The sequence below is a fragment of the Chionomys nivalis genome, chromosome 8 (genome assembly GCF_950005125.1).
Source record: "Chionomys nivalis chromosome 8, mChiNiv1.1, whole genome shotgun sequence".
Lineage (NCBI taxonomy): Eukaryota > Metazoa > Chordata > Mammalia > Rodentia > Cricetidae > Chionomys > Chionomys nivalis.
The window spans coordinates 34,380,819-34,408,113 of record NC_080093.1 but is presented as its reverse complement, the minus strand read 5'-3'; the positions used below and the strand labels follow the sequence as shown (position 1 = coordinate 34,408,113).

The window sequence follows — 27,295 nt, the reverse complement described above, 5'->3', positions numbered from 1 at the left end:
AAATATCATTTCCTCAAAGATGTTTCCCCTAACTCCCCTCTTCTTAGCACTAATCCTATCAGTAATTGCTTTATTGATTTTCTGTTCAGGGCCGCACTAGAATGCAGGTCCACGGCGCCACTCAGCCTAAAATCCAGCACAGGGCTTGTCGAATGTGTTGTTATCTGTGACTTTCAGGTACCGTGGAAATCAAACTAGTTTGGTGGGCCTTAGGGCACTCTGAACACCATATCCCCAAACTCCAAACCCCCTAAGACAGTGGTTCTCAACCTGTGGGTCGTGACTTTGACAAACCTCTAGCTCCAAAAAATATATATATTTTTTCTATTATAATTCATAACAGTAGCAAAATTAGTTATGAAGTAGCAACAGAAATAATGTTATGGTTGGGGGTCAGCACAACGTGAGGAACTGTGTTAAGAGGTCGCAGCATTAGGAAGGGTGAGAACCACTGCTCTATGGGTTAAGGCCTGCACAACTGAGTGCACACAAATCCTCCACACGGAGCCCAGAGTTCCAAAGCCAACACTTTATTCTCGCTTCTCCCTTAAGTGTTCTAGTTTGCAAGCCTGAATAAACGGAATCAACCATAGCCCTCCCCCTTAATGCCCTTCATGAAAAATCACCGCTTAGTAGGTCTCCTATCCTTCCTAAAGACGGGGTTGGAGGGTAACCCAGAGGAGGCTGGAGGATTGCAGTCACATGAGGTTAATCATCGTGTCTCCTGCCAGCTCCTCTCACCCAGCGGCCAGAGGCTGCAGGCAGCTATAAATAGCCCAGCAGCTCTCCCCTTACAGCAAGGGAATGAACTTGACAACAAGAGCCATAAGGGGTGAGGCAGGCAAAGACTCTTGAGCCTGCTTTTGGCTCACCCAGTGCACGCCCCAGTGGGGATGATGCAAGATGCAGCAGACAGAGGCTCCCTGCCTTTACTTTCAACTGGGAGCACACAGACAGGAAGGGACCTACTTCACCCGAGTTCACCTCAGTGCCCTCGTCAGCAAAAACAGGAGCCAAAGAGCAGGAATAAGTATTCTCCCAAGGACCCCTGTTTTCAGGTTCCCAGGGGGACCCTCAGCTCCCAGACAGTAAACAGCACTGAGGAAGGCCATCCTTCCTTTGGACTGGCTTTCCTTGTCACTCAGTTCACAGGACAGTCTCTCGAATGACGCCTATGAGGCTGTGTGGCCGCTCAGCTTCTGCTCGCTGCTGGGGTCTCCGCTCAGATCTAGGCCTTCCTGCCAGGGAGAAGGTGCTCAGGTCTCCACAGCTGCGCAGGTGCAGCAGGCCTGGCTGTCTCCTCAAGGTCAGCACATGGGCCTGGGAAGTGCTGGGCTGTGGTGGAGCCATTATCTTTGGTGAAAGAAGAGACGGAAAGAGGTTAGCCTCACGGGACTGACCTTCTGACCCAGCCCCTGTGTCTGTCTGTGGGTTTTAATGCTTAGGTGCTTCAGAACAGAAAGGGGTGTTTTCCAAAGTAGAATCTACTTAGAATTCTAAAAATGTTTTAGACTTTGCCTCTTCGGTAAGGTTTTGTTTTTTTTTTTGGTTTTTTTTTTTATTTATTTATTTATTTTTTTTTGTTTTTTGAGACAGGGTTTCTCTGTGGTTTTGGAGCCTGTCCTGGAACTAGCTCTTGTAGACCAGGCTGGTCTCGAACTCACAGAGATCCGCCTGCCTCTGCCTCCCAAGTGCTGGGATTAAAGGCGTGCGCCACCACCGCCCGGCTTCGGTAAGGTTTTGAAGAAATTTTAATTTTTTATTGTTTCAGCTGTACACAAGTCATCTATAATGGCTCAATGCTACTTTCTGGTTTTATTTTCAACATAGTTCTCTTGATATTTCTGCAGTATGCTGTGCTCCAAGTCAGTGACTCCTAGTTGCAGAGAGGGATGTGGGTGGTGCAGCTTGTTCAGAATATCAAGTCCCACCTGCCACCTACTCTGACAGTGTACATGGAAGCTTGGTGTGTGTGTGTGTGTGTGTGTGTGTGCGCGCGCGTGCGCATGTATGTGTGGAGTACAGTCTGAGTGTGTAGGACAGAGACATTCAGTGTCTTCCTCTACCAATCTCCACTTTATTTTTTGGAGAGAGTCTCTCACTGTACCTGATGCTGGCCATTTTGGTTAGACTGGGTAACCGACGAGCCCCCAGGATCTGCCAAAGTTACAGGCTGGTGCCACCATGCCTTGTTTTTATGTAGATATTGAGGATCCAAACACTGGTCCCCAGGCACGCACAGCAAACAGTTCTGCCCACTGAGCCATCTCCCCAGCTCCAAGCTTGGGATTTTTTTAACAAGAAGCAGGTGGTCCCAACAGAGAAGTACTGGTCTGGATCGGGTAGAGAGTTTATAAAATGTCAGTTAAAAGATGAGCGATGCTTCAGATGGATCTGGTAACCCTCGGATAAACAACATAAAAAGCAGGGCACTATCTGTGAAAGCCGGAGAATGGCTCTATTGCCGAGCCGGTCTTTAATGTGCCATATAACTTTAAACACATAACTGCATGACTTCTCCAAAATGCAGAAATACAGATTATTTCTCATCCAACTAGGACCGATGAGGGAGGACTGGTCAGCTGACAGATCTGTGCAAAATTGAACTGTCTTGTCGCTACGGTGTGCAACACTATTAGTGCCTTGGGAGAGAATCAGGAGTCTCACTGCCAACGAACCTCACAGGACACGCATCCCAAAGCCACGCTGTCTCAGTCTGATTTTTCAAGGTCATTAAACATTTAATACCCACAAAAGCTGTGACGTTAAACTTTTCTAACACTCTGTTAATTATATTCACCTATAAGGCCTGTTCCTGACTCCTAATTAAGAAGACAATTGACTGTACTCTTTATCAAATTTGACTATTATAAGACAAGTGCTATTTTTTTTAACTGGGGGGTGAATAAAATGGATCTAAAGAAAGTGTGAAAAGCTGAGTAGAATTGGAAAATATACTCTTTCATTGCCCTTGCCTCCTTTTGACTGGGGAGGGGTGTGGCACTGATACCCCATGTGGGGTTCAGAAGCAAAAGCCCTCAGCTGATGACCCAGAATCTGTAACAATAGCCTCTGTACTCAAACTTCCAACTGGTCTGCGGCAAAAGATTCAGTAAACAGGAGGCTGCTAGAGCCTGTTTTCCTGCACACCAGAGCTAACTGTTAGGGATGGAGACTGAAGAGAAGGGCAGACAGAGCGCCTGGTGGACTTTCTGCCATCGAGAAACAATGCCAAAGGGGAAGAGGCAGGAATGACAGTGGGAGCATCTTAGAGATGGCAGCCTGACCCGGAGCCACTGACTGGCCACTCTTGAAGAGCGAGCTGCAGGAGGGTATGGAAGCCAAGTCCCCTCCTCTAATCAGATCATTCTTTTCCCATTGACTCCTGAGGACTGGGAGAGGCTCTGACTTTGAATTTTGGTATGTATAAATGGATGGATGGATGGACGGACGGACGGACGGACGGACGGATGGATGGATGAGGCCAGTGAGTGGAAAGGAGGAGCAGAAAGGAAAGGAAAGAGGTGAAGTGTTCAAATCCACCTGGAATGGTGAAGGAGTGATTACACTGAAAAACAGCCCAACTCAGCATAAGACACGTTTGTTGGGCGCTCTGAGGGCAAAGGCACAGAGCAGGTAACACTGGGCGTTGCGGTGTACTGTGTCCACAGCATCTACCCCACTGACCCAGAAGAATGAGTAAATAGCCAAACGGTAACAGCAGCTCCCAGAGGGGTAATGAGATGGTTCTTGCTGGGAGGAAATTCCACTTACTTGAAGATACAGGGCTGGAGACTACCCCGCCTAACCCTCCCCTTTATAGACAGGAAACCCAAGGCCCAAATGAAGTTCATCCATGCTTAGTTTTGTCTTTTCCCAGGGCGGCTTCAGCTAAGGAGCCTTTTACTTTTTAATCTATGGAATGAAAGGTATTCATTCCTCTAAGTCCTGTCAGATAACTTGTCTGGCCCAGAAACTCATAGGCACATGAACAGCTGTTAGAACCTTGCCAATCTTGAGAGTCTGTCATCATCTTTAAGGGCGGAGAGAACACCACATCCTGGGCTGCCCCCCACTGAGGAAATCATAAACGGGGTGAACTCCACAGTGCCCAGATCTGTTGCTTTCTACCAGGCACGGTTCCACCTTCCAGAAAACGGGGTTCTGTTCCCTTGGCCAAGACACTGCGGGAAAGGGACAAAGCCCAGAAGGAAAGCTCTGTAGTTTCCTCTCTTGTGACATAACCCCACCCCCAGGTCCCGAGAGACTAATCATGGACTTCAGCCACCGTAGACACCAGTTATTGGAGGCACGCCTGATATTGATCACAACAGTACCTGTTCTAGGAAACTGGCACTTGTTATGGCTTCTTCCATGTGCTCCTCATCAGACTTGAGAACGGATTTTATGTTCTCTACAAGTTCATGGATGTCCGGAGTCATGCTGCAGGAGGACTGCTCCAGGAACCTGGCCACTAGCAGTTTGGTGTCTATGTAAGACCTGTAATCTATCAAAGAGCGGGGTCTGCTTCGTGATGCCCTTGGTCGCGCACCTCTCCTCAGAGTCACCGCAGCCAGCTCCAGCCTCCTTTCTGTCTGAGTTGCAGCTTCGCAGCTGAGCACCGGAGCAGCTGTGAACAGAGGTAAATAACAAGTTACCAAGCCCCCTCTGAACACTAGCCATAAATCCCAGTGTAGACAATGACATCTAGCAGGTATCCGAGATCATGCATGCACATCTCACCTTCATCTTGAAGAAGGAAAGAAAGGAAGGACAATGAAACCTACACAAGCCTATTGTGTGAAGTGTACTTCCAATAAGCTATGTCCCGAGACGCTGGACCACGGCACATAAACATTCCCAAGGCGAAGACGGATGACACAGCACAGAATTCACAGTGCAAGCCACAGTGGAGTGTGTTTCATGGGGTACAGCAGGAAGATAAAATGGATGGATGGCCAAGCAGAAGAAACATGGCGGACCAAGGAAAGAATGTCAGGGATATAGAAGATACAGAATGGTCAAAGAGAGGAGGGGTGATGGGAGACTTGTAGGGTGGGCAGAACGTTTACTGCCACGGTACCTCTGTCCTGAACATCCTCAAGGGCACTGAACTGCCTTCTATTACCGAGGCTCACACCACAGCTAGGAGGCAGACCTATGGCTATTACATAAAATGTGGGTGCAGAAAATTACATCACTCCAGAAGGCAAGAGAAGGTCTAAAAATCCACTGCAGGTTCTAATTTCCGAAGGTGCCTCCATCGATAAAGGTATAAAGACTGGCAGGAAGCTGCTTCACCGTGAATGGGGTGAAGAAACGAATCCTCAGATCTGATCACCGTGTGTCCAGAAGCCACCATCAGCCTTCAGCGCACACAACTGTCAAGTTGGATCTGCAAAGGCCTCATAAGTGGGGATTTAGATACTGAGGGAAGCAGGAAGCAGAGGGTGGAAGGGCAGAGGGAGGAAAGGGAAGGCTTCCTTTTCCTCTGGAGAAATGTAACAGGAGTTCTGAACCAGGGGTAGAACTGTCCTTCCAGCTTGCCAAGTGCATGTTATAGACAACATGTCTTCCAAACACCCAGAAACACAGGCTAAAGCTGTGGGGGGGACTGAGTGGGGTTCACACTCTCTCACTGAAGGCAACTTGGTGCCTTCCCCAACAAAATAAGCCAAAGGAGTAAATAATATTCTTTCCTCCACAGGACTGCAGAATACAAAGGGGGTCGAGGAAGGTCTCCATTTGCTGTGCCAACAGTGAAGTGCTCCTGGAAGCTGGGACACAGGCAGCTTGAAGACTCAACTTGCCAGGTAGGATACAGGAGATCCACAATGAGGTGAGGTTTGGAACCAGAGGCCAGGCTGCCAAGCCTACTGGCTTGCAGGGGCTTACAGCTAGTCTCAGGAGGTGGGGCTTCCTTCCCTCCTAGAAGCTGCTGCAGAGACAAGAGAAGTGTCCTTCCATATGGTCAGTCCAGAACTGTGACAAATGGCACTCACTGTCAGAGGGACAGAGAGACCACAAGGGCCAGACAGGACCCAAGAGAGCAAGGTAAGAGGAGGTCCAATTACCTGCACAGAGTTCCCGAAGAGCAGAGAGTAACTGCTAGACTTTCCCCAAAGAGGCCCTGCTGGCTGAATTTTACAAAAGCTGTTCACTTTATTCCTTTGTTTTCTTTATTTTTATATACTGTTCTCTAATGAGAGGTGTTTATAGACATTAAGGTATTCATATATTCAAAAAAGGCTCAGCGGTATTATTTTGAAAATTCAAATTATTCAACATCTATCTATACTCAAGCAAACCCCAAAACAAAGAGGGAGGGAGATAAAATGTGTGAACATGTTTTACTATATCCAAAGTTTTAAAAACATGGTTAGATCTCAATAATTAAGACTACTCAAACAGAAAACAAAATAATAATAATAAAATAAAAAAGCTAACTAATACAAGATCATGGAGCCAAAGAGTAAAGACATATGCCCCTTGACTGGTTCTCGCAGGCTGCCATCAGCTAGCAATCAGGACATGGTTTACATAATAATCTTGCAGTTATGCCCAGCACAGCAATATGTGCAACCAAATGCTATTGCCAATGACTTCAGGAACACACTCTACCAGCCTAAAATAAAGTGCTGGGGCTGGTAAGATGGCTCCTCAGCTAAAGACGCTTGCCTCCCACAGGGCAGTCCGAGTCCCCAGAACCCACGTGGTAGAAGGGACTCACCCATACAAGTTGTTTCTCCATCCTCCATCTAGGTACCATAGTGCACCCACCCTCCCCTGAAACACACAAAGAAATGATTCTTTTCTAATTTTAAAGACATACCACATGTATTTTCCAAATGTGAAACGTAGAATATTTATTTTCTCGTGGCCTCTTCACCTCCCTCAAGATACCGTTTAAATTTGCAGGGCCTCAGCTAGCAAGAGCCATCTGATTGTACCTGGCCCCTCCGACCAGTACTTAGCACCAATCAAATAAACACAGTAGTCTATCTACCAAGGACCTGGGGAATGACATCACCTCTCTCCTCTGACTGGTGAAGCAAAGGGTCGCTCTTCGACCTTGTCCTCAGAGGTGGGAGGGCCCGCCGGCTTCTGGGAGGTTGCACCAGGTTGGAAAGAGGAGTTGGCGCAGGTGTGTTTTCTTCACCAGCTGTGTTAGGAAGAACCCCACCTGATTTTAAAAAAATAAATAAAAATAAAAATAAAAGAAACACATTATTTCAACAGCTGCAGCCTTCAAAATGTTGGCCAGGAAACACCTGCGGGCCCAAACCTGCCAAGGCAACAGTAATAAAATTAATAACATTTATTTAGGCTGGTGGCCCAGTCAGTTTTTCATTCCCAGCACCATAGCAAAACCTTCATCTCCAAATCACCCTGCCGCACTTAAAACAAGCAAACAAGGACAACTATAAGACCAAAGGGAAAAGTTAAGAAGCCATGCAAGCACACCAGTTTGGTTTGTTCCCTAGCGGTGTTCAGAATCTTTCTCACTGGGGCATCCTGATGCAGCCCCGGGAGCACCTGAGCTTCTCACAGCACCTGGCTCTTCAGGGAGGCGCTACCTACATGGGTGGGGAGGGTGCAACCCAAAGCTGGCAGATGCCCATCTGCCTGGCCCAGAGCATGCCCAGGTTGGGACACTCTCGACAGTCCAGCAAAGGAGCCAGCAGCTGTAAAATGAAGCAGAAAACCACACTAGATCTGGATGGTCCCTGCTCAGGAAACGCAGCTACATAAACTGGAAAGCTGAGGTTCTGATCGGAAAAGTCCTTTTATAAATAAATAAGAATCACAAACATGCTTAAGGGTGAGAGAATGCTGTTTTGTAATTCTTCCTAAGGTAGGATTGTTGCTCAGTGGCAGGGGCCCAGTCTGCCCCCTCCCAAGGGTGAGGGGAACAGAAAAACGCTCCAAGAGCACTGCTGAGAAGCTGCCTGCATCGGAAATGACAAAGTCGATCCATTAGTTATTGTCATCTGCAGTTTTGTGCCAGTGAGCAATTCTCTAGGCCATCTAAAACCTCCCCAAAGACAGAAAGCTGGGACAACAGTGTCCTTAAATTACAAGCATAGATGTAAATTGACTCTCGCATGGGCCACAGGGCTAAAAAATTCTAATTGTCTGGGCAGTAAAAGCCTTGGCTGTAAATGACAGGGCGAACACACACTGCAACGCATGAAACTCGTGTTCCTTCGAAGGAGCCCAGCTCGTTTCCACAGAACAAAAACATAGATGAGGAAACACAGGAATCATAAATTAACCTCTACTCTATTCCATGGGTTCCTAAGGATAGTGTGATTATTCATAAAAGAGATTTTGTGTTTATCTTTATTTTAGTATATTTTTTCTTCTTCCCGTTCACATTTTAGGTCTTACTTCTAAGCCCTAAGCGTTGACAGGATTCTGGCCCTGACAAGAGGATGTGGGCTGAACCATTTGCTCCAAGAATACCTTACTTCCATCAAAACACTGGTCAGAACATGGAATCAATGGTCTAATGTATTGAATTATGACTTGGGGCAGTGAAGACATGCACTACCTTGAGTTATTTGTGTGCAAACTGGCTCGAATGGGCTGGCCGCAGCTTCTGGTCCTTCTGGCATTTGGAATGAAGACTCCTATATCACAAAGGAAGAGAGAAAGTTTTTTGGTTTTTTTTTTTTTATGATGTTCAAGTCACTGCTCAGAGGACCCCAGTAAACTGCTCAGATGATGGAAGGGCACCTGTTTCCTCTGGACATACCTGCTCCTGGTCTATCTGGCTCACCACAGCTTCATACGGAGGTGGGGGATCCAGAGGACAGAACACTTCCACACCCTTGATCCGTGCTCCATAGATATGCGGCAGTGGGATGACATCAGGACCAACCATCCTAGAGAAAGCACCTGGGCATCAGGAGGCGCGCTCTGCATACGGGCCCCTACAACTGGATCTTCTGCCTTTGCCTCTGGGCTGGGAGGAAAACCACTCACAGTGGCTCAGTCCAGAAGAGGACTAGTCATCCAAGTTGTTTGTAGGGTGTCCTTAGGCAAGTGACAGAGTATAAAATCAAATGCCTTTCTTTAAGTACACCAGTGAAAACACAAACAATAGTCCATAGCGACAGAAAGCATGGGTGACCACCAGGCTCTGGGGGAAAGGGACTGGGGGATGACTGTTTATGTTTGGTGTTTCCTTAGAACGAGAAAGAGGTAGTGATTGCACAATGCGGTGGATACACTAAAGACCACTGAGTCATAGCAGTCAAAGCAGCTAAGGATGAGAGACATCTTGGTTCTCTCCTGCATTAGTTTACAGAAAATGCTGCTTGCCTTGGTTTCCTTAATGTCTGATTCATGAGAGGACTTCACTGCTAATTATTTAAGAGGAATTCATTTCAAACAAAAGTTGAGCAATGCCACAGCTTAAAGCCAAAACAGGCGCCAACAGAAGTGACTCCCACATCTTCCTCAGAGAGGTATTCTACACTCCCGGGCTAATGATGCTCTGTGCCAGGTGTGAGGGACTAGGTAAAATTTAAAAACTGAGTCATAGGAATGATAATGAAAGAGGTTGATTAAGGCTGGCGTTTTCTTTCTCTCTGAACTTGATCTAGCAAATGTGGCTGAGTTGATAAAAAACAAAAATCTGCATTCGTTTGGAATGTGGACACCCTACTCCCAACAACAAAGCTATAGTGAACTGACAACTGCAGCGGAGAAACTCTGAGAGTCTCACAGTTACCAGGATATGGAGGCTGACTTGAGACAGTTACTCTATGTGATGTGAACACGCCTGAACCAGCTGCCGGTTTCCTGGTAATCTCTCCTGGCACTCCACTTCCTCCCCCAACCCATCCTGCCAGCATCAACTATTTCACTTGGTTCTTCATCACCCTTCTCTTGCTCCAACCCTTCCACTCTCTAAGTGGGGATGAGTGGGGTTCCTTAGGAGGCAGCATCTGCTACACGTAGCAAGGCAAATGTATGATGCCTCCACTTTATAGAATTACTCAGTGTTCCTTTCCCAGTGCCTTTCTCCCAGCCAAGTTAGGTGCTTTTCCCTTTAATTACTTCTTAAGGAATAGTCTCTTTGATGTTTGTAGAGGGCACAAGGTCCCTGCGCTCACAGACAAGCTCTAGAAAACCCAGAAATGTTAAACATGCAGGGTTGTCTCTTTAAAGGAAGAGATGTATGACCAGTGAAAGGAGGTGGTTAAAAGCCTTGGTGACCTCTGTGCTATCTGTATGACCACGGCCACATCTGCCTCCCCCAGACTCTTACAAACAAGACTGGAGATGCTAATAGCTTCCTTAGTCAGGGTTTTATTGCTGTGAAGAGACACCACGACAACTCTCTAACTGGGGCTGGCGTACAGTTTCAGAGGTTCAGTCTATTATCATCATGGCAGAAGCATGGTGGCATGCAGGCAGACTCAGTGCTAGAGAAGGAGCTGAGAGTTCTACGTCTTGATCTGCAGGCAGCAGAAGGAAACCGCCGGGCATAGTTAAAGCATATAAGGCCTCAAAGCTCACCTTACAGTGACACACTTACTTATTCCAACAAGGCCACACCTCCTATTAGTGCCATTCCCTATGGGCCAAGCATTCAAACATATGAGTCTGTGGGAGCCATTCCTAGTCAAACCACCACAATAGCCTGGGTGACCTCTACACTATCTATATGACAGAGACCACATCAGATCATTTGCTCTATCTATAGAACCCATCTAGGGGCTGGATAGATGACTCTGGCTAAGAGAACTAGGTGTTCTTCAAGAGATCCTCAATTCAATCTCCAGCAATCACATGGAGTCTCACAATCATCTATAAAGAGATCCAATGCCCGTTTCTAGCATGCAGACATACATGCAGACAGAGCACTTACATACATAAAATACATAAAACTTTAAAAAAAAAACCATTTAGGGAAGAGCTGACTGTACTTTGAAAGAGTTTTGATGTAATTATACCTTAATCTCTACTGTGCACACAAGATTGTGTTACACCAGGAAACGTTTTCCAGATTGTACTAACTTCAATATGCCTAAAATACACAGCCCAGGGTTAGACTCTAGAAGTTGGAACCAACACTGGCTACTGAGTCATGCTGAATGGACTTCCTTCTTGCCCCACATGGATCAACATTCTCCTTGCCGTGGTATTTGCAGAGACCCCCGCCCCCTGCTGCCCAACACACACACAGTTGTCTGTTGCTTTTCCTGTAGTTGAGGGACCCTTGACAGCAAAAATAAAAAACAAAAACAAAACTCATTAGATTCCCTGCCAATAGTTACAGCAAATAATCAAAAGAAGAAAAGATACTAGAAAACAGGGAACTGAATTTTTGAAGTAATTAAAAAGTATAAAAAGGTTTTTTTAAAAAAAAGCAAAAACAGAGTACTCAAGCTGTATTAGAGAATGTAAACAAACAATCCACCCATAACAATGTCTGCTCTTGGAATATGAAAAAAAGAAAGGGAACCTTATGGAAGTTGGTGAAAAGAAAGACTTAAGGCCAGGTGCACTTGAGAGACTGATATTGAGGAGGAGAGACAGCAACTGGATTTAAAATTCATTTTATTCCTTGTGCCCATTTATGCTGCCCTGTAAGGGAAAAGTTAAGATTTTCTATTGGCACCTAACTTGGGAAGTTCCCAGGGTGGATGTTTACAAAGGAGTCCCATGAAAGACTCTTCCTGGGCTGGCTGGAGGGTATTGTCATGAGTGGGCATTCTCCTGGGACAAGGACTCGGGCATGGATTTCATCCCAACTCTCCCATCCAGCTCATGCGTTTAAGACTCCAACTGCTGAGTGGTCCAGGAAACTAGACCCTTCCTAGATTTAGTGGAGGAAGCCTAGCTGTTTGAATCAAGGAGGCCTACTTTCTCCCTAGAGGGTGGGCCAGTCTTCCGCCTTTAATGAGCACGACTCCTAGCATCATAGTTCTAGCACTTATAAACCCCTGCCTTTGCCCCTTCAGCAAAGGCAGAGGACTGCTACACCCCTTGCCTGTAGTGTGACTACCCCAAACACTGTCCTGTCTGTTATGACAGGTTTTGGCATTCCCAACCCAGTGACTACCATTGCATCCACAGAGGTAAAGATACATTGGCTACCATTGTATCTACAGAGGTAAGGCACAGGATCTCCAGGGACCAAAAGGTCAGGAGAGCAGGCTTTCACCTTAGATGCTAAACTACCACAGAATCTCTTCCAGAGGAAAACCCAGAAGTTGGGGAGGGCATTTTACACAATGTGATCACCAAACAAATGACTCTTATGATGGTTATGATGACCACTGATGCTGCATTTTGATGGACCACACCTCAAAGTCAGTACCGAAAAAAAGTCTCTCTCCAGGGAAGCCACTTCTTACCTTACATCGCTTGGGCAAATAAGAGTTCATGGGGACCATGGTGGTTTGGCTAGGAATGGCCCCCATAGGCTCAAAAATGCTTATTCCTCAGGGACTGGCACTACTTGAGAGGGATTAGGAGGTGTGGCCTTTTTGGAGTAGGTGTAGTCTTGTTGGAGGAAGTGTCATTGAGGTTGCACTTTAAGATTTCAAGGGCCCAAGTGAGGCCCAGTGGCTTTCTCTCTTCCTGACGACTACAGATCCAGATGTAGAACCCTCATACCTCTCCAGCACCATGTCTATCTGCCTGCCACCAGACTTCCCACAATGATGATGATGGACTGAACCTCTGGAACTGTAAGCCAGCCCCAATTAAATGCTTTCCTTTATAAGAGTTGCCGTGGTCATGGTGTTTCTTCACAACAATAGAACACTGACGAAAGTAGAAACAAACAAGATTGATATTTCCTTTGTAACTCAGCCCTAGAAGAATCAGCTTGGGAGGTCCTAAAACCAGAGATGGACCACAGAGAGCATGTGTTTTATTGCTGTCCCTCTTTGACATCTGCAGTTCTCCTCTTATTTTCTGAAATAATCAGAATCATCCCAGCCTGGCCCCTCATGCTCTGCAATGCCATCAGGCCACTCTCCAAACAAAAGACTTGCTCTTGGGGCTAGAGAGATGGCTCAGAGGTTAAGAGCATTGCCTCCTCTTCCAAAGGTCCTGAGTTCAATTCCCAGCAACCACATGGTGGCTTACAACCACCTATAATGGGGTCTGGGTGTTCTCTTCTGGCCTGCAGGCATACACACAGACAGAATATTATATACATAATAAATTTTTTTTAAAAAAGACTTGCTCTTCTAGACCCAACATTGGACATCTGTCCACCCAGCTGATAGCCCCTCCCCCGGCTTCATGACCATCTCTGTCTCTGGCAGGTGTTCCAGAGGGGCAAGGTGAGACTCAAAGAACATTAGCAATGCCTAGAAGGGGACCTATTTCAAATGCATCCATAGCTGTCCTCAACTCTAACTGTACTATAGATACTCAAAAATACACATGCCTGATCCCCAAATATCAAACTAAAGATGTTAATTTTTCCTGTAGACTCTTTTTCTTTAGGATTTAACCTTTAAACTCAGCATAAGGTCAGTTTTCTAGGGATACCAGTGCTGACTTGGTAACCCAGTGATGGAGGAGTTACTTTCATTTAATAAAAAAACTGCCTTGGCCCATTTATAGGCCAGCCCTTAGGTGGGTGGAGTAAACAGACAAAATACTAAAAAAAAAAAGCCGAGTGAGTGAGTCGCCATGATTCTCCCACTCCAGACAGACGCAGGTTAAGATCTTCCCTGGTAAGCCAGCTCATGGAGCTACACAAAATATTAAAAATGGGTTAGATCAATATGTAAGAGCTAACCAATAAGAGACTGGAACTAATGGGCCAGACAATGTTTAAAAGAATACAGTTTCTGTAAAATTATTTCAGGTAAAGCCATGCGGGCGGCCGGGTGCCGGGACACAGCCCCGCCACTCATATTACAACAACCCAGTTGGTTATTCTGGTTTTGGGAAACCTCTAGGCACTAAGTACTGTGGTCCCATCAGTCGCATTAGTGATCTAGACTGAGCTCCTGTCCTGGAAGCAAAGGAAATGGGTCTGACTCATTCTATAATCCAGCATGGCACTAAGCAAGCAGTAGAAGATTGATAGTGTTTGAGGAATGAATAAATGAGATTATTCTTTAAAGGTCCAACTCTAAAAATCACTAACAACCAGACAAATGCATATTTCATTCTAGAAATAGATTTAAGAAAGCAGTCAAAATTTGAGCTGGAATTTGAAAATGGTATCCATTTTTTTTCTAAGCCAGGGAGATGCAATTAATATTTTTTTTCTTAGTGCCTGCAAAGAATTTCATGACTGTTGGGACCTGCTGATGGTGTTATAATGAAACATCGATTTTACCTAACTGGGCACATTTCCAGGGCAACAGAAATTCTCAATCATGTCAAATTACAGCTGTTATCTCCCTGGGTGTCCGTTTTCCCTAGGAAGCTAATGGAAATTGAAAAAGTATATCTCTGGGTCAAGGTTGGACTTATCTTTGGAGTCCTCTGGCTTATCAGAGAGAAACAAAAGGGAAGAGAACAACCCGCCAGGACAATCTGTCTGGCTTTTAGAGAAAAAGTGGAGCTCAGACTGAGCATTCAGGAGACCACACAAGTCTGAATGCGGACCGTACCACAGAGACCCCACCGGGCTTAGGAATGGTACCTGCGGTTCAGCCGCGGTGTGCAGGAGTAAAATGTGGCAAAGTAGGATGGGGGAGGCACGGGTGGCACGAAGTCATCTGGGTCTGGGATCCGTCCGTGCTCTTCCACTTCTTCTGCAGACATCTGGGATTCATCCTATTTAAAGAGCATGTCAGGAGAAAAGCAATGGATCGCACAGCAGGGATGGACAGCGAGGCCAAGACACCACATAGAGCTTCCACATGCATTAGGGGTGGACAGCTGGACCAAGACACCACACAGCGCTTCCACACACAGTAGGGATGGACAGCTGGGCCGAGACACCACACAGCACTTTCACACACAACAGGGATTGACAGCTGGGTCAAGACACCACACAGTGTTTCCTCACACAGTAGGGATGGACAGCTGGGCCGAGACACCGCCCAGCACTCCCACACACTTACAATACACGGCCTTCTGCTGGCGAAGATCTGGAGGTAGCGCAGTGCCGCAGCCACCAAACACACTGTGGTGGTCAGGGCGTTCAAGGCACACAGGGCGAACAGAACTTTCTAGAAACAACAAGACCACTGATCAGAGAGTAGTATAAAATCATACCAATAACAGCGCTGCCCAAGCTGGCAAGCTTCCAAGCAGACGATAGATACCAGGGAGTTAGGCAGCATCTGGCTTGTGGAAGTGCTGATGTAAATGCTGGCTAGTGTAACCCTCTGCCAGAATGGAGGTTACTGCTTCATTTTAAAACTTATGTAGTTCCAGCTACTTTGAAGACTAAGGGAAGAGAATCATGAGTTCAAACCCAGACTGGGCAATACAAATAGAGTAAGACTGCCTATACAAATAAACAAAACCAAAACCAACCTAGACTGGATACAGTGAGAAACACCTGTAATCCCAGCACCCTGAAGGCTTGAGGCAGGACGATCAGGATCTGAGTTCCAGGTCAGACTCCAATTCAAAAAAATAAGTAACCTAAAACACACACACACCAGAAGTTCCCTGTCTCACAAAGGCCTAGTGTTACATACAGGGCAGTCAGACCTTCACATTTACGAGGTTCACCTCACAAATTCAATGAACCCCAAATGGAAAATGCTCAAAAAAGAACAAGGCTGTGCTGAACATGCACAGATCCATTTTGTGTCATTTTTTCTTAAATGATATAACAACTGTTTGTAAAATACTTCGCAGTAGGTCCTGCCTCTAACAATGGCTCGAGCATGCAGACGCCTGTGCAGGTTATGTGCAAACCTATGCCATTTTATGGAAGGGGCTTGGGTGTGACAGAGTTCAGTCTCCTCAGGGGTGCTGGCGCCAGTCTCCCAGGGACCCAGAGGGACCAGTTATAAGCGTCTGAAGGCTATCTAGAAATGTTCCTTCCAGAAGAACAGTGAGAATCTTCTGTGACTGGTGCCCTGCCCCACCCCACCCCACCCCAGCACTTCCTGGCAGGACGCAATCCACTTAATGTGAGGCCACTGCTTCTACTTTGGGAGCCACAGGCAGTGATGCCCCTCTGAGGCACCCAGCTACACACCTCGGGAACCAGGGGCAGCCAGCAAGTAAACAGGACTTCTTTCCTCAAAATAGCAGCAAAGGCAACACTGAAAGTTGCTGTGGCTACAGCCCCGGCTCCTTCAGGGGCTTTCCCCAGCTATGCCAGGCTTAGAACGCTCCAGATGACTCAGCTGCCAAATATGCAGAAGCCAAAGCAAGCGGGTCATTTTGTAAGTCCTGTACTGTACAGAGCTGGCAGCTCTGAAGAGTTCTCTCTCTGCTTCCTCCCTCCCTTCTCTTCCTCCTCCTCACCAAAACCAAAGCTCTAAAGAGAGTCAGTGGTGGCTGACTAACCCACAGTTAAGAGGTCACCAGATGATTTTGCCACCCACTGCAGTCAGGCTACAGTTGTCCGGCTCCATCCTAAAAGCTGATTTTGCATTTCTTTTTGACCCAAGTCTTTTGCGTGTTTTCCTAAATTTCTTTTAGTTATTAAAGAGACAAAGATCTCAAGTGTCTCCTGTATTTTCTGGCTGATCCTTTGTCTAGTGTCCTAAAACATCAGCATTCAACAAGTTCACGCAACTCCTTACAAAGGAACAACAATGCCAAGTGGGTGTGCAACTAGGCTTTCCCGAGAGTTACGCCTCGGATGTGCGTATAAACACACACCTATGGACACTTAGACTTCTTTACAATTTTTTTACAAGTTTATATTCTCTAATGCACTGAAATCTCTCCATACTAAGATGCAATCTGTGGCCTTCTCTTCACTCCATTCTGACTGTGGGTGGTTAGTGAGGGGCTGCTCAAACTTGCTTTTAGCAGTGTGACTATTAGAAAGCCATCGCTGAAAGGGAATATCTCAAAGAGCCTTCTTGCCCTACCCCCCATGCTTCCCCCCAGGCCCCTCCCGGGTGCATGTCTTGGTGATGCCTGTGAGCTGCCGGGCATACCTTAAGCAGAAGGTGGACAGCATTGCAAGGCTGAACTGGAAAGAGTTTCAAGGCATTTTCCTTGTCTGTGCATTTGGCTGGTTGAAATTCTTCACAACAGAAGCAGATCTTGCCTTCTCCTAAGTCCACCTGAAGGAAAGATGCAGAACAATGATTCTATTATGGGGGGCAGGGGGGAGGACCCTCTTGCTACATCATACGGCATATGTCATACAGGATGTGATGTGTATGGCATCAGTCAAGGTTTATTTTATTTTTAATTGAATGTGTATGTGTGTGCACACGTGCAATGTCAAACAAACAAACAAAAAGGCCAAAAGAGGCACTGGATCCCTAGGAACTGAAGTGACAAAAAGTTGTAAGCCACCCGAAGTGGGTGCTAGGAGATGAATTTGGGTCTTCCAGAAGGGGAAGACATGCTCTTAACGGCTGATCCATCTCTCCAGCCCCAAAATTCATTTCTTCTATATGCTACAAGGCAGGCCAACATGGGGCACTGTTTGTCACATTCCTTTGGGGACTCAGAGTTGTGAAACATCCACCATCTCAGCGCTGTGGCACGAGTGGCATATCTAAGGGACAGGGAGCACAAAGTAAACGACACTTAAAGCAGGAATGTCAGATAAAATGTAGGGCGTCCAATGTGAGTTCAAACAGTTGTCTAAAATAAAAGAATGTGTGCTGACAGTAACAAAAGTCACTAGCAGTTCATCCGAAATGCAAACAAAATTGAGTAGCCTATAATTTTACTAATCAGAGTAGTCAGAGTTAGTGTTGCCTGCCACTTTAACTCATAACTTTGTGGCCTAAGGAATCACATGCTCGATTTTGATTTCAAGAAGGGAAGAGAATCCCAATCTATCTCAATGGTAAGAAAAACAGGGTGAATTCTGTGAACCGTAGTCCTGGACCATGTAGAATGACCCCCCGCCCCCTGCTCATTCTCAGTGCAGGCATAGGTTTTCAGTGCAGTGAAAATCGAGGAGTAACCTTGTACACTCTTAGTAAGGTGTTCTGCAAACTTTTGGCTACTTCCAAGTTATTCTTAAGCAAGCTGAGAAAATACATAACTCCTGGCTTGTATAAATAAAACCCAAAACTAGAGGACAGAGGCAATCTTTCTTTCTTGGTCTGCAGTCTGATCAGGTGAAGCTGGCGTTGCTTACCTTCTTCCTGGAAGGGAAGGTTATAGCTCATTTACTAATTGGTAATTTGGCATCTCTCAATTCACTGCAAACTCCTCAGGAATCCTCAAGGACTGTACAGTGAGTCTTAACTGTTAAAGAGAGGGAGGCTATTTTTCTAACTGAACTGATGTTCTTCACCTCTAGTTGCAGTACTGAGTTTCGTAGTTTGGCAAAAATAAGAAAAAAAAATGGTTCTTCATATTGAAATTCAGTAGGAAACTAAAGGAAAAAAATTCCCACTCCTGGAGTATGCACCATTTGGGGGAATCAGCTAGTATAGTTTATTTTCTCTTCTGAGGTAAAAATTGTATATTATATATAAACTAAACTGGAGGGGTGTGCATGAATTTGGTCTCAAAGGCAGGTAGATCTCCGCAAAGGCAGTCTGGTCTACAGAGTGAGTTCCAGGACAGCCAGGGCTACAAAGATAAACACTGTCTCGAAAAAACAAACGAAACCAAAAAAAAAAAAAATTAAAAAACCACATATACACAAATAGTAAGTATATCATTTGAGAAATTTCAGCAGTATACTCATGCAACCCAGGGGCTTCTCAGCACCAGCTGTTACCATCATATCCAAGAGCATCCTTCATGGCCCTGCTCCATCAGCCTCTGGCCGCTTCCTCTCCAGGGACAACCACCATTCTTTTTGCTCCTATAGATTAGTATGACCCTGTCTAGACCTCCATGGATTCTAACATTTTTATGCTTCCTCATAAAACAATGTTTAAAAGGATACATTATTATATCGGGTTTTTATATACATTCTGTCTCTGATACAAAGAATGACAGTCACTTGATGGGCTCTCTGATTATCTCTACAGTGCATTCCCATAACTCGGTCCCTCACGTTTTGCCTACTGACACCACAACTTCAGCAACATCCCCACACCTGAGGACCCACACAGAGACACAGGGCTGTCTGTATTAGAATTTCCCCACCACTGTCTCAATGTTTGGAGAAGTCCCACTGTCGACATCAACATTAGTTTCTCACCCTCTAAGTGAAAAGGACCACGGCCACTCCAACAGGCTCTCTTTCTAAGCTAGGCTCCACAGACAGGGCAGCCCTCCCACCTCTCGGCATCCCTTTGTCCCCCTCCTGCCTCACATAAAGTTGTGAAGCCTAAGTCAGCATCAACCACCGTACTGGGTAGTGACAAGTCAATCCTCCTGCAGATGACAACTAATTTATTCTGCTTCCCCCTCGTGGGAACCGAACTGATTGCCACATGCCTCAGGGTGGTTTCTATTTTTGGTCCTTGGTGCAAGCTTCCAGGCCTCACGCAAAGACCCACATTTCATAGTTCCCTCTGATAGTGCTAGGAGTCACTTTACAAAGGGTTCCTTCCCCACCAGCCCATTCTTGCTGTTTAGTGAAGGGAGTCACAGGCTGGGGAGGGGGACTTAGCAAGGCTGCAGTCTCCCTCCCACCAGACAGCCAAGGACATGGGCACTTCTGCTGTCTGCAAGCTTCATGGTGAACCCAGATAGATGGCAGGATTGTCCAGTGGAGTGCAAGCTAATCCCTTGAAACTTGAAAGTTTAATCATTACATGGTCATGAATGACAACTACTGTTCCCATTGCCACAAGGAAGCCCCTGAGGCTCTGTGCAAACGACAGCACAACCGTGCATTTTGTGTTCTTGCTCCTGCACCACCCTGGCCAACCGAACACCTACACCTTCATTTCTGATCCCAGCTCTGCTCAGTACGGCTAAAGATCTGCTCTGATTTCTCTTCAAATGCTTCAAGTCATCTCAAAAATTCCTGTATAATGTTCCCCAATTCCAGATGCTAAATTCCACCCTTCAACCTCAAAGTCATTACCTCATGGTCAGTGCTTTATCACACTGATAGAAACGCTAACAAGTACAAGCCCCTTCCTACTAATAAGCCTCAGACCCGAAGGGGCTATGTAACAGCTTCCTTTCTAGAACGACCACCACGGTGCTTCTCCTATTGGATTGAACATGTATTTTCTATTTCACCTGACGACATCCGCACATATGAACCGGTCGGCTACTGCTCATCACTGTCACTTGAACCAAAAGCTTTAGTGTTTGTTTTAAAATTTGCAAAGAATGCAAGAAAGAATAATAGGTTTTGTGAGTCCCTGGGGGGCTTTCCTGATTGGGAAGGTTGTGAATTTCACCACAAAGGTTTGACCACAGTTTTTCTCATAATAAGTCAGCCTTTGTGGCTTGTATCCTCATCATGTCTATAAGGTAGATTGTAATGGGGTAGAATTCCAAATAAATAAGATTTATTATAACCCATTAGGAGTCTACCCCTGCTGCTGTACTAAGTGAGACACTGATTACTAGAAGCTAGAAGCCCCCCCCCCCCGCCCTTTATGGTTTAGGTGCCCAGAAATTCCACTTCAGAGTAACATACCCAAGGGAACTGACAGCAGGGCTTGGAAGAGACATTTCTGCACCCCTGGTCACATCAGCTTTCTACACAATGGACAAAAGGAGGCAATGACCCAAGGATCCATCCGCTGATGACGGACAATGTGCATCATAGGTACGGACAATGGAGTATTATTCAACCTTCAAAAGGTTGAAAATTCTGACACACACTATACTGTGGCTATCCCTTAAGGACATTACCCACAAAAAGATAAAAAAAACTGTGGGACTCTATTTATACAAACATCTTGGGGCATTCGAATTCATGAAATAGACAATGGAGTATTGGTAGCTGGGGAAGGGATGATGGAGAGACATGAAGAGCTCTGGAGACTATGTGCACAGCAGTGTGACTGTGTGTGGCACTACTGAACTGTACATGATTAAAATGGGTTGTTTTATAAGCATTTGCCACAATTTATAAAAACTATTTGATTGAGTTGTTTGGTTTTTGTTTTTGTTTGAGACAAGGCCTCTGTACACAGACCTGAGTATCCTGTAACTATGCAGACCAGGCTGGCCTTGAACTCACAGAGATCTGCCTGCCTCTGCCTCCTTCATGCTGGGATTGAAGGCTTGTGCCACAATGTTGACTCTATAAAAACCCGTTTTAAGTCAGAAATTCTGTAAATTCATAGCTGCTTGTCCACAAGTGTGAGATGTAGAGATCTCTGAAAATCATAGCCTCTTGCCCCAGATGCCACTTACATGCAATGCATCACGGTTCTCTTCCAAAATCAGAAAATCTCAAAGGCTGGCACACACTGGCCTCCAAAGCTTTCAGATAAAGGACCTTTGACCTGGATTCTGGTGATACCCATTTTCCGCTCTCTAGATGAAGCAGGCACATGATGTGAGAAGACCTGATCCATCCGTCCCCTACCTAGCATCTGCATCACACTGCTCTGGTCTGGCACTGTGCTGACCACCTGCTACTCTGGTCAAATGGCCAACAATGGAGGCAGACACCTAGCAGCAGGCTGCTCCTAGCTTACTTTTCCTGGTTTGTGCACCTTGGCCAACAGTGAGGCCGACAGTCTGGGCTCCGCCCCATGTGCGCTGATGCTGCGGGATGCTTACCAGGTCACACCTGGGCACGCTGGACACAAACTGGGCTCCTTGACAGCCTAGGATGAATCCTGCGAGATTTAAGAGGATGCAGACCACGGAGAGTAGCACGAAAAGGTTCACCTACGAGACAGAACAGGCGCTTAGGAAAGAACACGGCTAGACATGCACATGGCCTTGTGTGCAGACACAAATTAAATACATGCATTTACGCCAGACATTACCTTTCAGAAGAAAGCTTTAAGGAAAAACTCAAAACTTTAAGAAACAAAATGATGTCATGTTTTAATTTTTTTCATATTCCTAAGTGCTAAGTGCTTTTCAGTCTTTACAATAATCTCGGGTTCCTATCTTCGTCCTCTTTGCGAATGTTTTTCCTCCTTGATCTTTTATCTGGATCTTACACTAGGCTCCAGCTATTTCCTCCTTAGGCCATTCAGATTTTGCCTGAGTTTTTCCAGTAACTGCAGGAGGCAGATGTGGAGCTCCTGGGGTCTATGGGGACCCCAGGAAGAGTGAGAAGTTGAGTCATTAACACCTAGAAATCACAGTGTCTGAATTTAAAAAGGGGAAGAGGCTCTTGCTTCAGTCCAAAACAGCTTTAGGTTCTAAAGAATGTCCAATAATCTTCCGTGAACTTTTTCCAAAGTTAAAAATAGTATCACTTCAAATAATTAAGGATTGACTAAGAAGTCAGTATTTGCTTGGTACCAATTAGAGATTAGCATGTTTTCAACTTGAGAACTGATTACTACAAAACTGAGACCTTATCAAAAGCAAAAGCAAATATAAAACATCAGAGTCAATAATTATCAGTATTAAAGCCAGTCATCCATTTAGATAGCTGATAATGTCAGATGAGTTTACATATAAACTTCAATATACCAAAAACATCTTCCTTATTTCAAGTCAGGCCAGCAAGCTCTCCTCAGACCCATTCTGTGTTAACAGTTAATGCCACACGGTGCCACTCTCCCTGGGGGAGGCGGGCTTCCGTCTTCCTCTGTGATGATAGAGCTTGGCTTCTTTCCTTTCACTGTTACTTTTCACAAAAGCCATTGTCAAATCTTTGGGAAATCCTGCGGGAGCTGCTCTTGTGAGTCACAAGCTGGCATCCTCGCTGATATGAGCAGCTTACAGCACATGCCCTTTGCACTGTATGCCAACGCTCGTGGGGAAAGGAGGAAGCGGAACTGGCCAAGGACAGAGTGCAATCTTCCCACACAGCCGCCACATAGGTGATGTGAAGAGCTGTAATGAGCCTGCAGTCTTCGGACCCAGCCACACAACTAGTGTGATTACAGAGAAGACTTCAACTGGGGCTCTGGAAATTTTCTTTTATTTCAAGATAAGGTACCTTGATAAGAAAATGTGGTGATGGCCTGTATCACCATCAGTATAATCACTAATCTTTATTACTAGACATTAACACCATTGCATGGAAAGTGTATGAAGCCCCATCCCTCCCAACACTGGACCCCAAAACTCAACAGAATCTAAAGATCATCAAAAGACACACTAAAATCAACAAGTATGTCTGAGACTAGGAGAAAATACTCTCAAGAACATAAAATATTACTTATACATTTCTTTATGTTTGTGTGTGTACACAGATACATGTATGTGTGTATGTATATATGTATGTATATATTATATATTGCATGTGGAAGTCACAGGACAATCTCGGATGTCTTTTTTCAGGTACCACCAACCTTGTTTTTTTAAACAGGGCTTCTGGCTCGAGCTCACTGGTTTGTCTAGTTTGACTGGTCAGTGAGTCCCAGGGACCCACCTGTCTCTAATTCCCCATCGCCGGAATTACAGTACAACACCACGCCTAGTTTTATTTTTTGTTTTTTTAACATGGGTTCTGGGTCTTGAACTTGGGTCTCATGCTTGCAGTGTGAGCCCTCTACTACTGGAGTTATCTGTCCAGCCCCGCTGTAAATATTTTTATGATACATCTACATGTGGAACATAGAAATAACTACCTATCTCAGGAATGAAGCGACAACCCAATTAAACAATAGACCTAGGCAAAAATTTTACACACACACGGGGAGGGATGAGAATGCAGAATAGCCAAGATGCACATGAAAAGGTATTCAACATTATTAGTCATGATGAACAAAGGTTAAACCATAATGAGACACCACTCCACACCATCATAATGATTACATTTTCAAAGCCAACAATGTTGCTGAGGACGAGGAACATTTAGACACTGTTATATGAACAGAAAATAGTGCCAGCACTATAGAATACAGGAATTAAATAGAAATCTAATCTCCCATGTAAAGGTGTCCCAAATAATTCATGAAGATACTTCACTCTCTAGTCTCTACTTCATGAACTGCACAGGGTGACTTCCTCCCAAAAATATAGCAATCAAGAAGGAGGCAATTAACTCCCCATCAGAGAAACCAACAAACACTCCATCCACCAGGTGACATCATGTCAGCAGCACGGGACCTCCATAAGGTGGACTGGAAATAGTACTTTGCAACTGTGATCCTCCTCCAACCCACAATATCCTCCATCTAATCCTGAGAACCACATCAGACAATCTCAATCTTGCAAAATACCCAATAAGTAACCCTCAAATCTGTCAGTGTCATCCCAGGGAACAAGGGACCCCCAGATGCTGCCTTGGCCAAGAGGAGCCTCGGCAGACCAGGCAGCTATGTAATGTGAAGCATTACATTATGTTGCTTCACTAGGAAAACACCAGCTGTTAAAGAGAAATGTCAGTGTCACTTAAGCCACCCAGGAGCACCCAGAAAGGGGACTTTTTCTTATGTTTCATATATTTTAATCATTCTTTCCTTTAAAATATCACCACAGGCGATTTGTTTCTTCTTTATAAAAATCTGAAATATGGGACCAGGATCCAATGCAAATTTGCAAGACTTGCTTTTCCTACCTGTTAAATGGGTCTTTTTGTCCTTGCCAATCTCAAGAAATTAATGTTGTATACAGATTTTTCTATCTTAAAGTCCTTTGAAAAATATTACATATGGGGGCCGGAGAGATGGCTCAGAGGTTAAGAGCACTGTCTGCTCTTCCAGAAGTCCTGAGTTCAATTCCCAGCAATCACATGGTGGCTCACAACCATCTATAATGAGATCTGGTGCCCTCTTCTGGTCTGGTGGCATACATGCAGACAGAACACTGTATACATAATAAATAAATAAATCTTAAAAAAAGAAAAGAAAAATATTACATATTAGCCGGGCAGTAGCGACGCATGTCCTTAATCCCGGCACTTGGGAGGCAGAGGCAGGTAGATCTCTGTGAGTTCAAAGCAAGCCAGCTCTTATAGCAAGTTCCAGGCTACACAAAGAGACCCTGTCTTGAAAACAATAAATGAATAAAAAGAACAAAGGACATTCCCTCTTTGGAGGAGCAGCTTGTTATTACAAAGTGAGTTTGACAAGAATGTCACTAGGTCCAGCACCAGCTTTTTACTCTTTTAGTCTGTGAGCTCCCCTTCCCACCCTCCCCTCCCCCTCCATCTGTGGGAACTTGCTCTGAGGACTTCTTTGCCTTTGGCCTCTAGTGCAGTTCAGCCATGACAGAGAGAAGAGGGGGGAAAGCAAGGAAGGCTATGGAACTGACCATCCGGCCCCTTCTTTACATCTCAGACCAGTTGTGCCTCAAGGGAGAGCCATGGGCCCTCTCTGAGGTCCTGCCCAGGATGGTAACCTTTGGATGCTGACCACAGCTCACTGCCCAGGCTGAGAGACAAGTAACAGTATGCTCCCCACAGCATGCATGGGTGCTTGGAACTGTCCCTTTTTTAACCTCATGTCATATTATAATTCTGCCATCTGTTCCATGCTGGGAGCCTGATGCAATGTCTCTACAAACTGTGCCCGGATTTAGACCATGCTCTCTACTTTTTGAGTTCAGATCCTTGTACTCAAATGAGTCTTCATCTGTTCAGTGCCACAGATTGGGCCAGGGAAGTCACAGAAGCAGACTCATTCTGAAGAAACAGAAAGTCCAGGGTGGAAAGAGAAATGTCTTTCGACAACTTTTATCTTAGGTGGTGAGCTGTAGGGAGAGCTAAGATACCACCCTGAGATGTTTAAGAATAAGGTATGCAATCCAAACTCCAGAAAGTTCTCCTAGGGGAGCCCTCCACGTGTGCTTACTAATGTGGTCAGCATTTTATGAATACTTATATCAAATACTATTATCCAAAGATATGATTGTTTTGATTTGGTATTATAAATTTGCCTCTACTCAGATCTCTTGCAATTGAAATGCCATTTTAATCCAGGTCTTAATTAAGTGGCCCCCAAAAAGAATACTGGGGGTCCCTGAGGCAGCCCAGAAGCATGGCCCTGAGTCTGCCTATACCTTCTAGCTGAGTGTTTTCCATAATCCCAATACACAGCATCATTAAATACCCATGCCTGCCATAGCTTGGTAACGTTGAGTTCTCTAAATTTCATTCTAGAAACAGGTGGACCTTTCCCTCCTGCCTAAGGAATTTTATATTGTTCTTTACTTTCGTTTGACTACAAGGTCAAGAAGAATTTAAGCTTCCTGCGTGTATCTAAATGATAAATGGCTCCAGGAACTACAGGATGGCATCAGCTTAAACATAATTATGTTTAAAAATTAATTTTTAGACATTTTATTCTCGTTCTATGTGTTTGAGTGTTGGCCTGCATGTGTGTAAATACACTGAGTGGGTGCAGTGTCCACAGAGGCCAGAAGGAGGCATCAGATCTCCTAGAACTGAAGTCACAGAGGGTTTATGAGCTGCCATGTTAGTATTGAAAAACCAGCCCTGGTCCTCTGCAAAAGCAGCAAGTGCTCTTAACTGCTGAGTTCTCTCTCTACCCCCTCCTGAAACAAACTTTAACATGGTGAGTTGAGGGTATTTCAGCATATTTTAAATTTCTGCATTTAAAGATTTCACTTTAATGTTCTTTTGGGTTTTTTCAGTAACTAATATGCTAAATCCCAAAACAGCACTATGTGAGATCTTTAAATGCAGAAATTTAAAAGACAGATAACAGGGAAAAAGCACAAGCCTTTGGAAGGTAGAATTGACTCGGGGGTCCCAAGGAACTGGACTGCACAACAGCAACAAGGAAAAGGTAAACAGGACAAGATTTACTCATCAGAACGCCCAAAGACTCAGACATGGACAGCCATTAGATGCCTCTGGAAATAAAAGGAAATTTAAAATTAAAATTGATGGAGTATACTGATGAAGTCACCGTAAACTAAAACAAGCATGGTGGAGCATTACTGGCCTTTAACACAGCTATGAACCAGTAATTCCACAAGGGGTCTCCTGTAGTGAGAATTCCAAGTGGTCTTAACAATAAAAACCTGGAGTCAGAAATTAGGGAGTGAAAGCTGAAAGATCAGAGAAGCAGAGCAGCCAGCTGCTAGTTCTTACCTCTACTGCATCCTCAGATCGAATGGGGCATCGTGTCTCTACAAGTCCTCAGACTGACTGCCTTGAGCTCCTGTAATATTCCTCTCTCTGCCCAGCCATATCCCTTACTGTCTCCACCTCTCTAGTGCTGGA

At 45.2% G+C, this 27,295-nt stretch overlaps 1 protein-coding gene across 1 annotated transcript in view; it reads right to left on the bottom strand.

The window, feature by feature from the left end:
* Positions 1–501: 501 nt before the first annotated feature.
* The window catches only part of Entrep1 (endosomal transmembrane epsin interactor 1), a 63,339-nt gene continuing 36,545 nt past the window's right edge, over positions 502–27,295 (bottom strand). The window contains exons 3-11 of the mRNA XM_057779901.1: positions 21,754–21,864; positions 17,070–17,198; positions 15,060–15,167; positions 14,636–14,769; positions 8,759–8,888; positions 8,555–8,633; positions 7,031–7,183; positions 4,338–4,630; positions 502–1,353 (exon numbers count right to left, since the gene is read on the bottom strand). Coding sequence (XP_057635884.1) covers positions 1,147–1,353; positions 4,338–4,630; positions 7,031–7,183; positions 8,555–8,633; positions 8,759–8,888; positions 14,636–14,769; positions 15,060–15,167; positions 17,070–17,198; positions 21,754–21,864 — 1,344 coding nt within the window. The 3' untranslated portion in view covers positions 502–1,146. The remainder of the gene's footprint in view (positions 1,354–4,337; positions 4,631–7,030; positions 7,184–8,554; positions 8,634–8,758; positions 8,889–14,635; positions 14,770–15,059; positions 15,168–17,069; positions 17,199–21,753; positions 21,865–27,295) is intronic.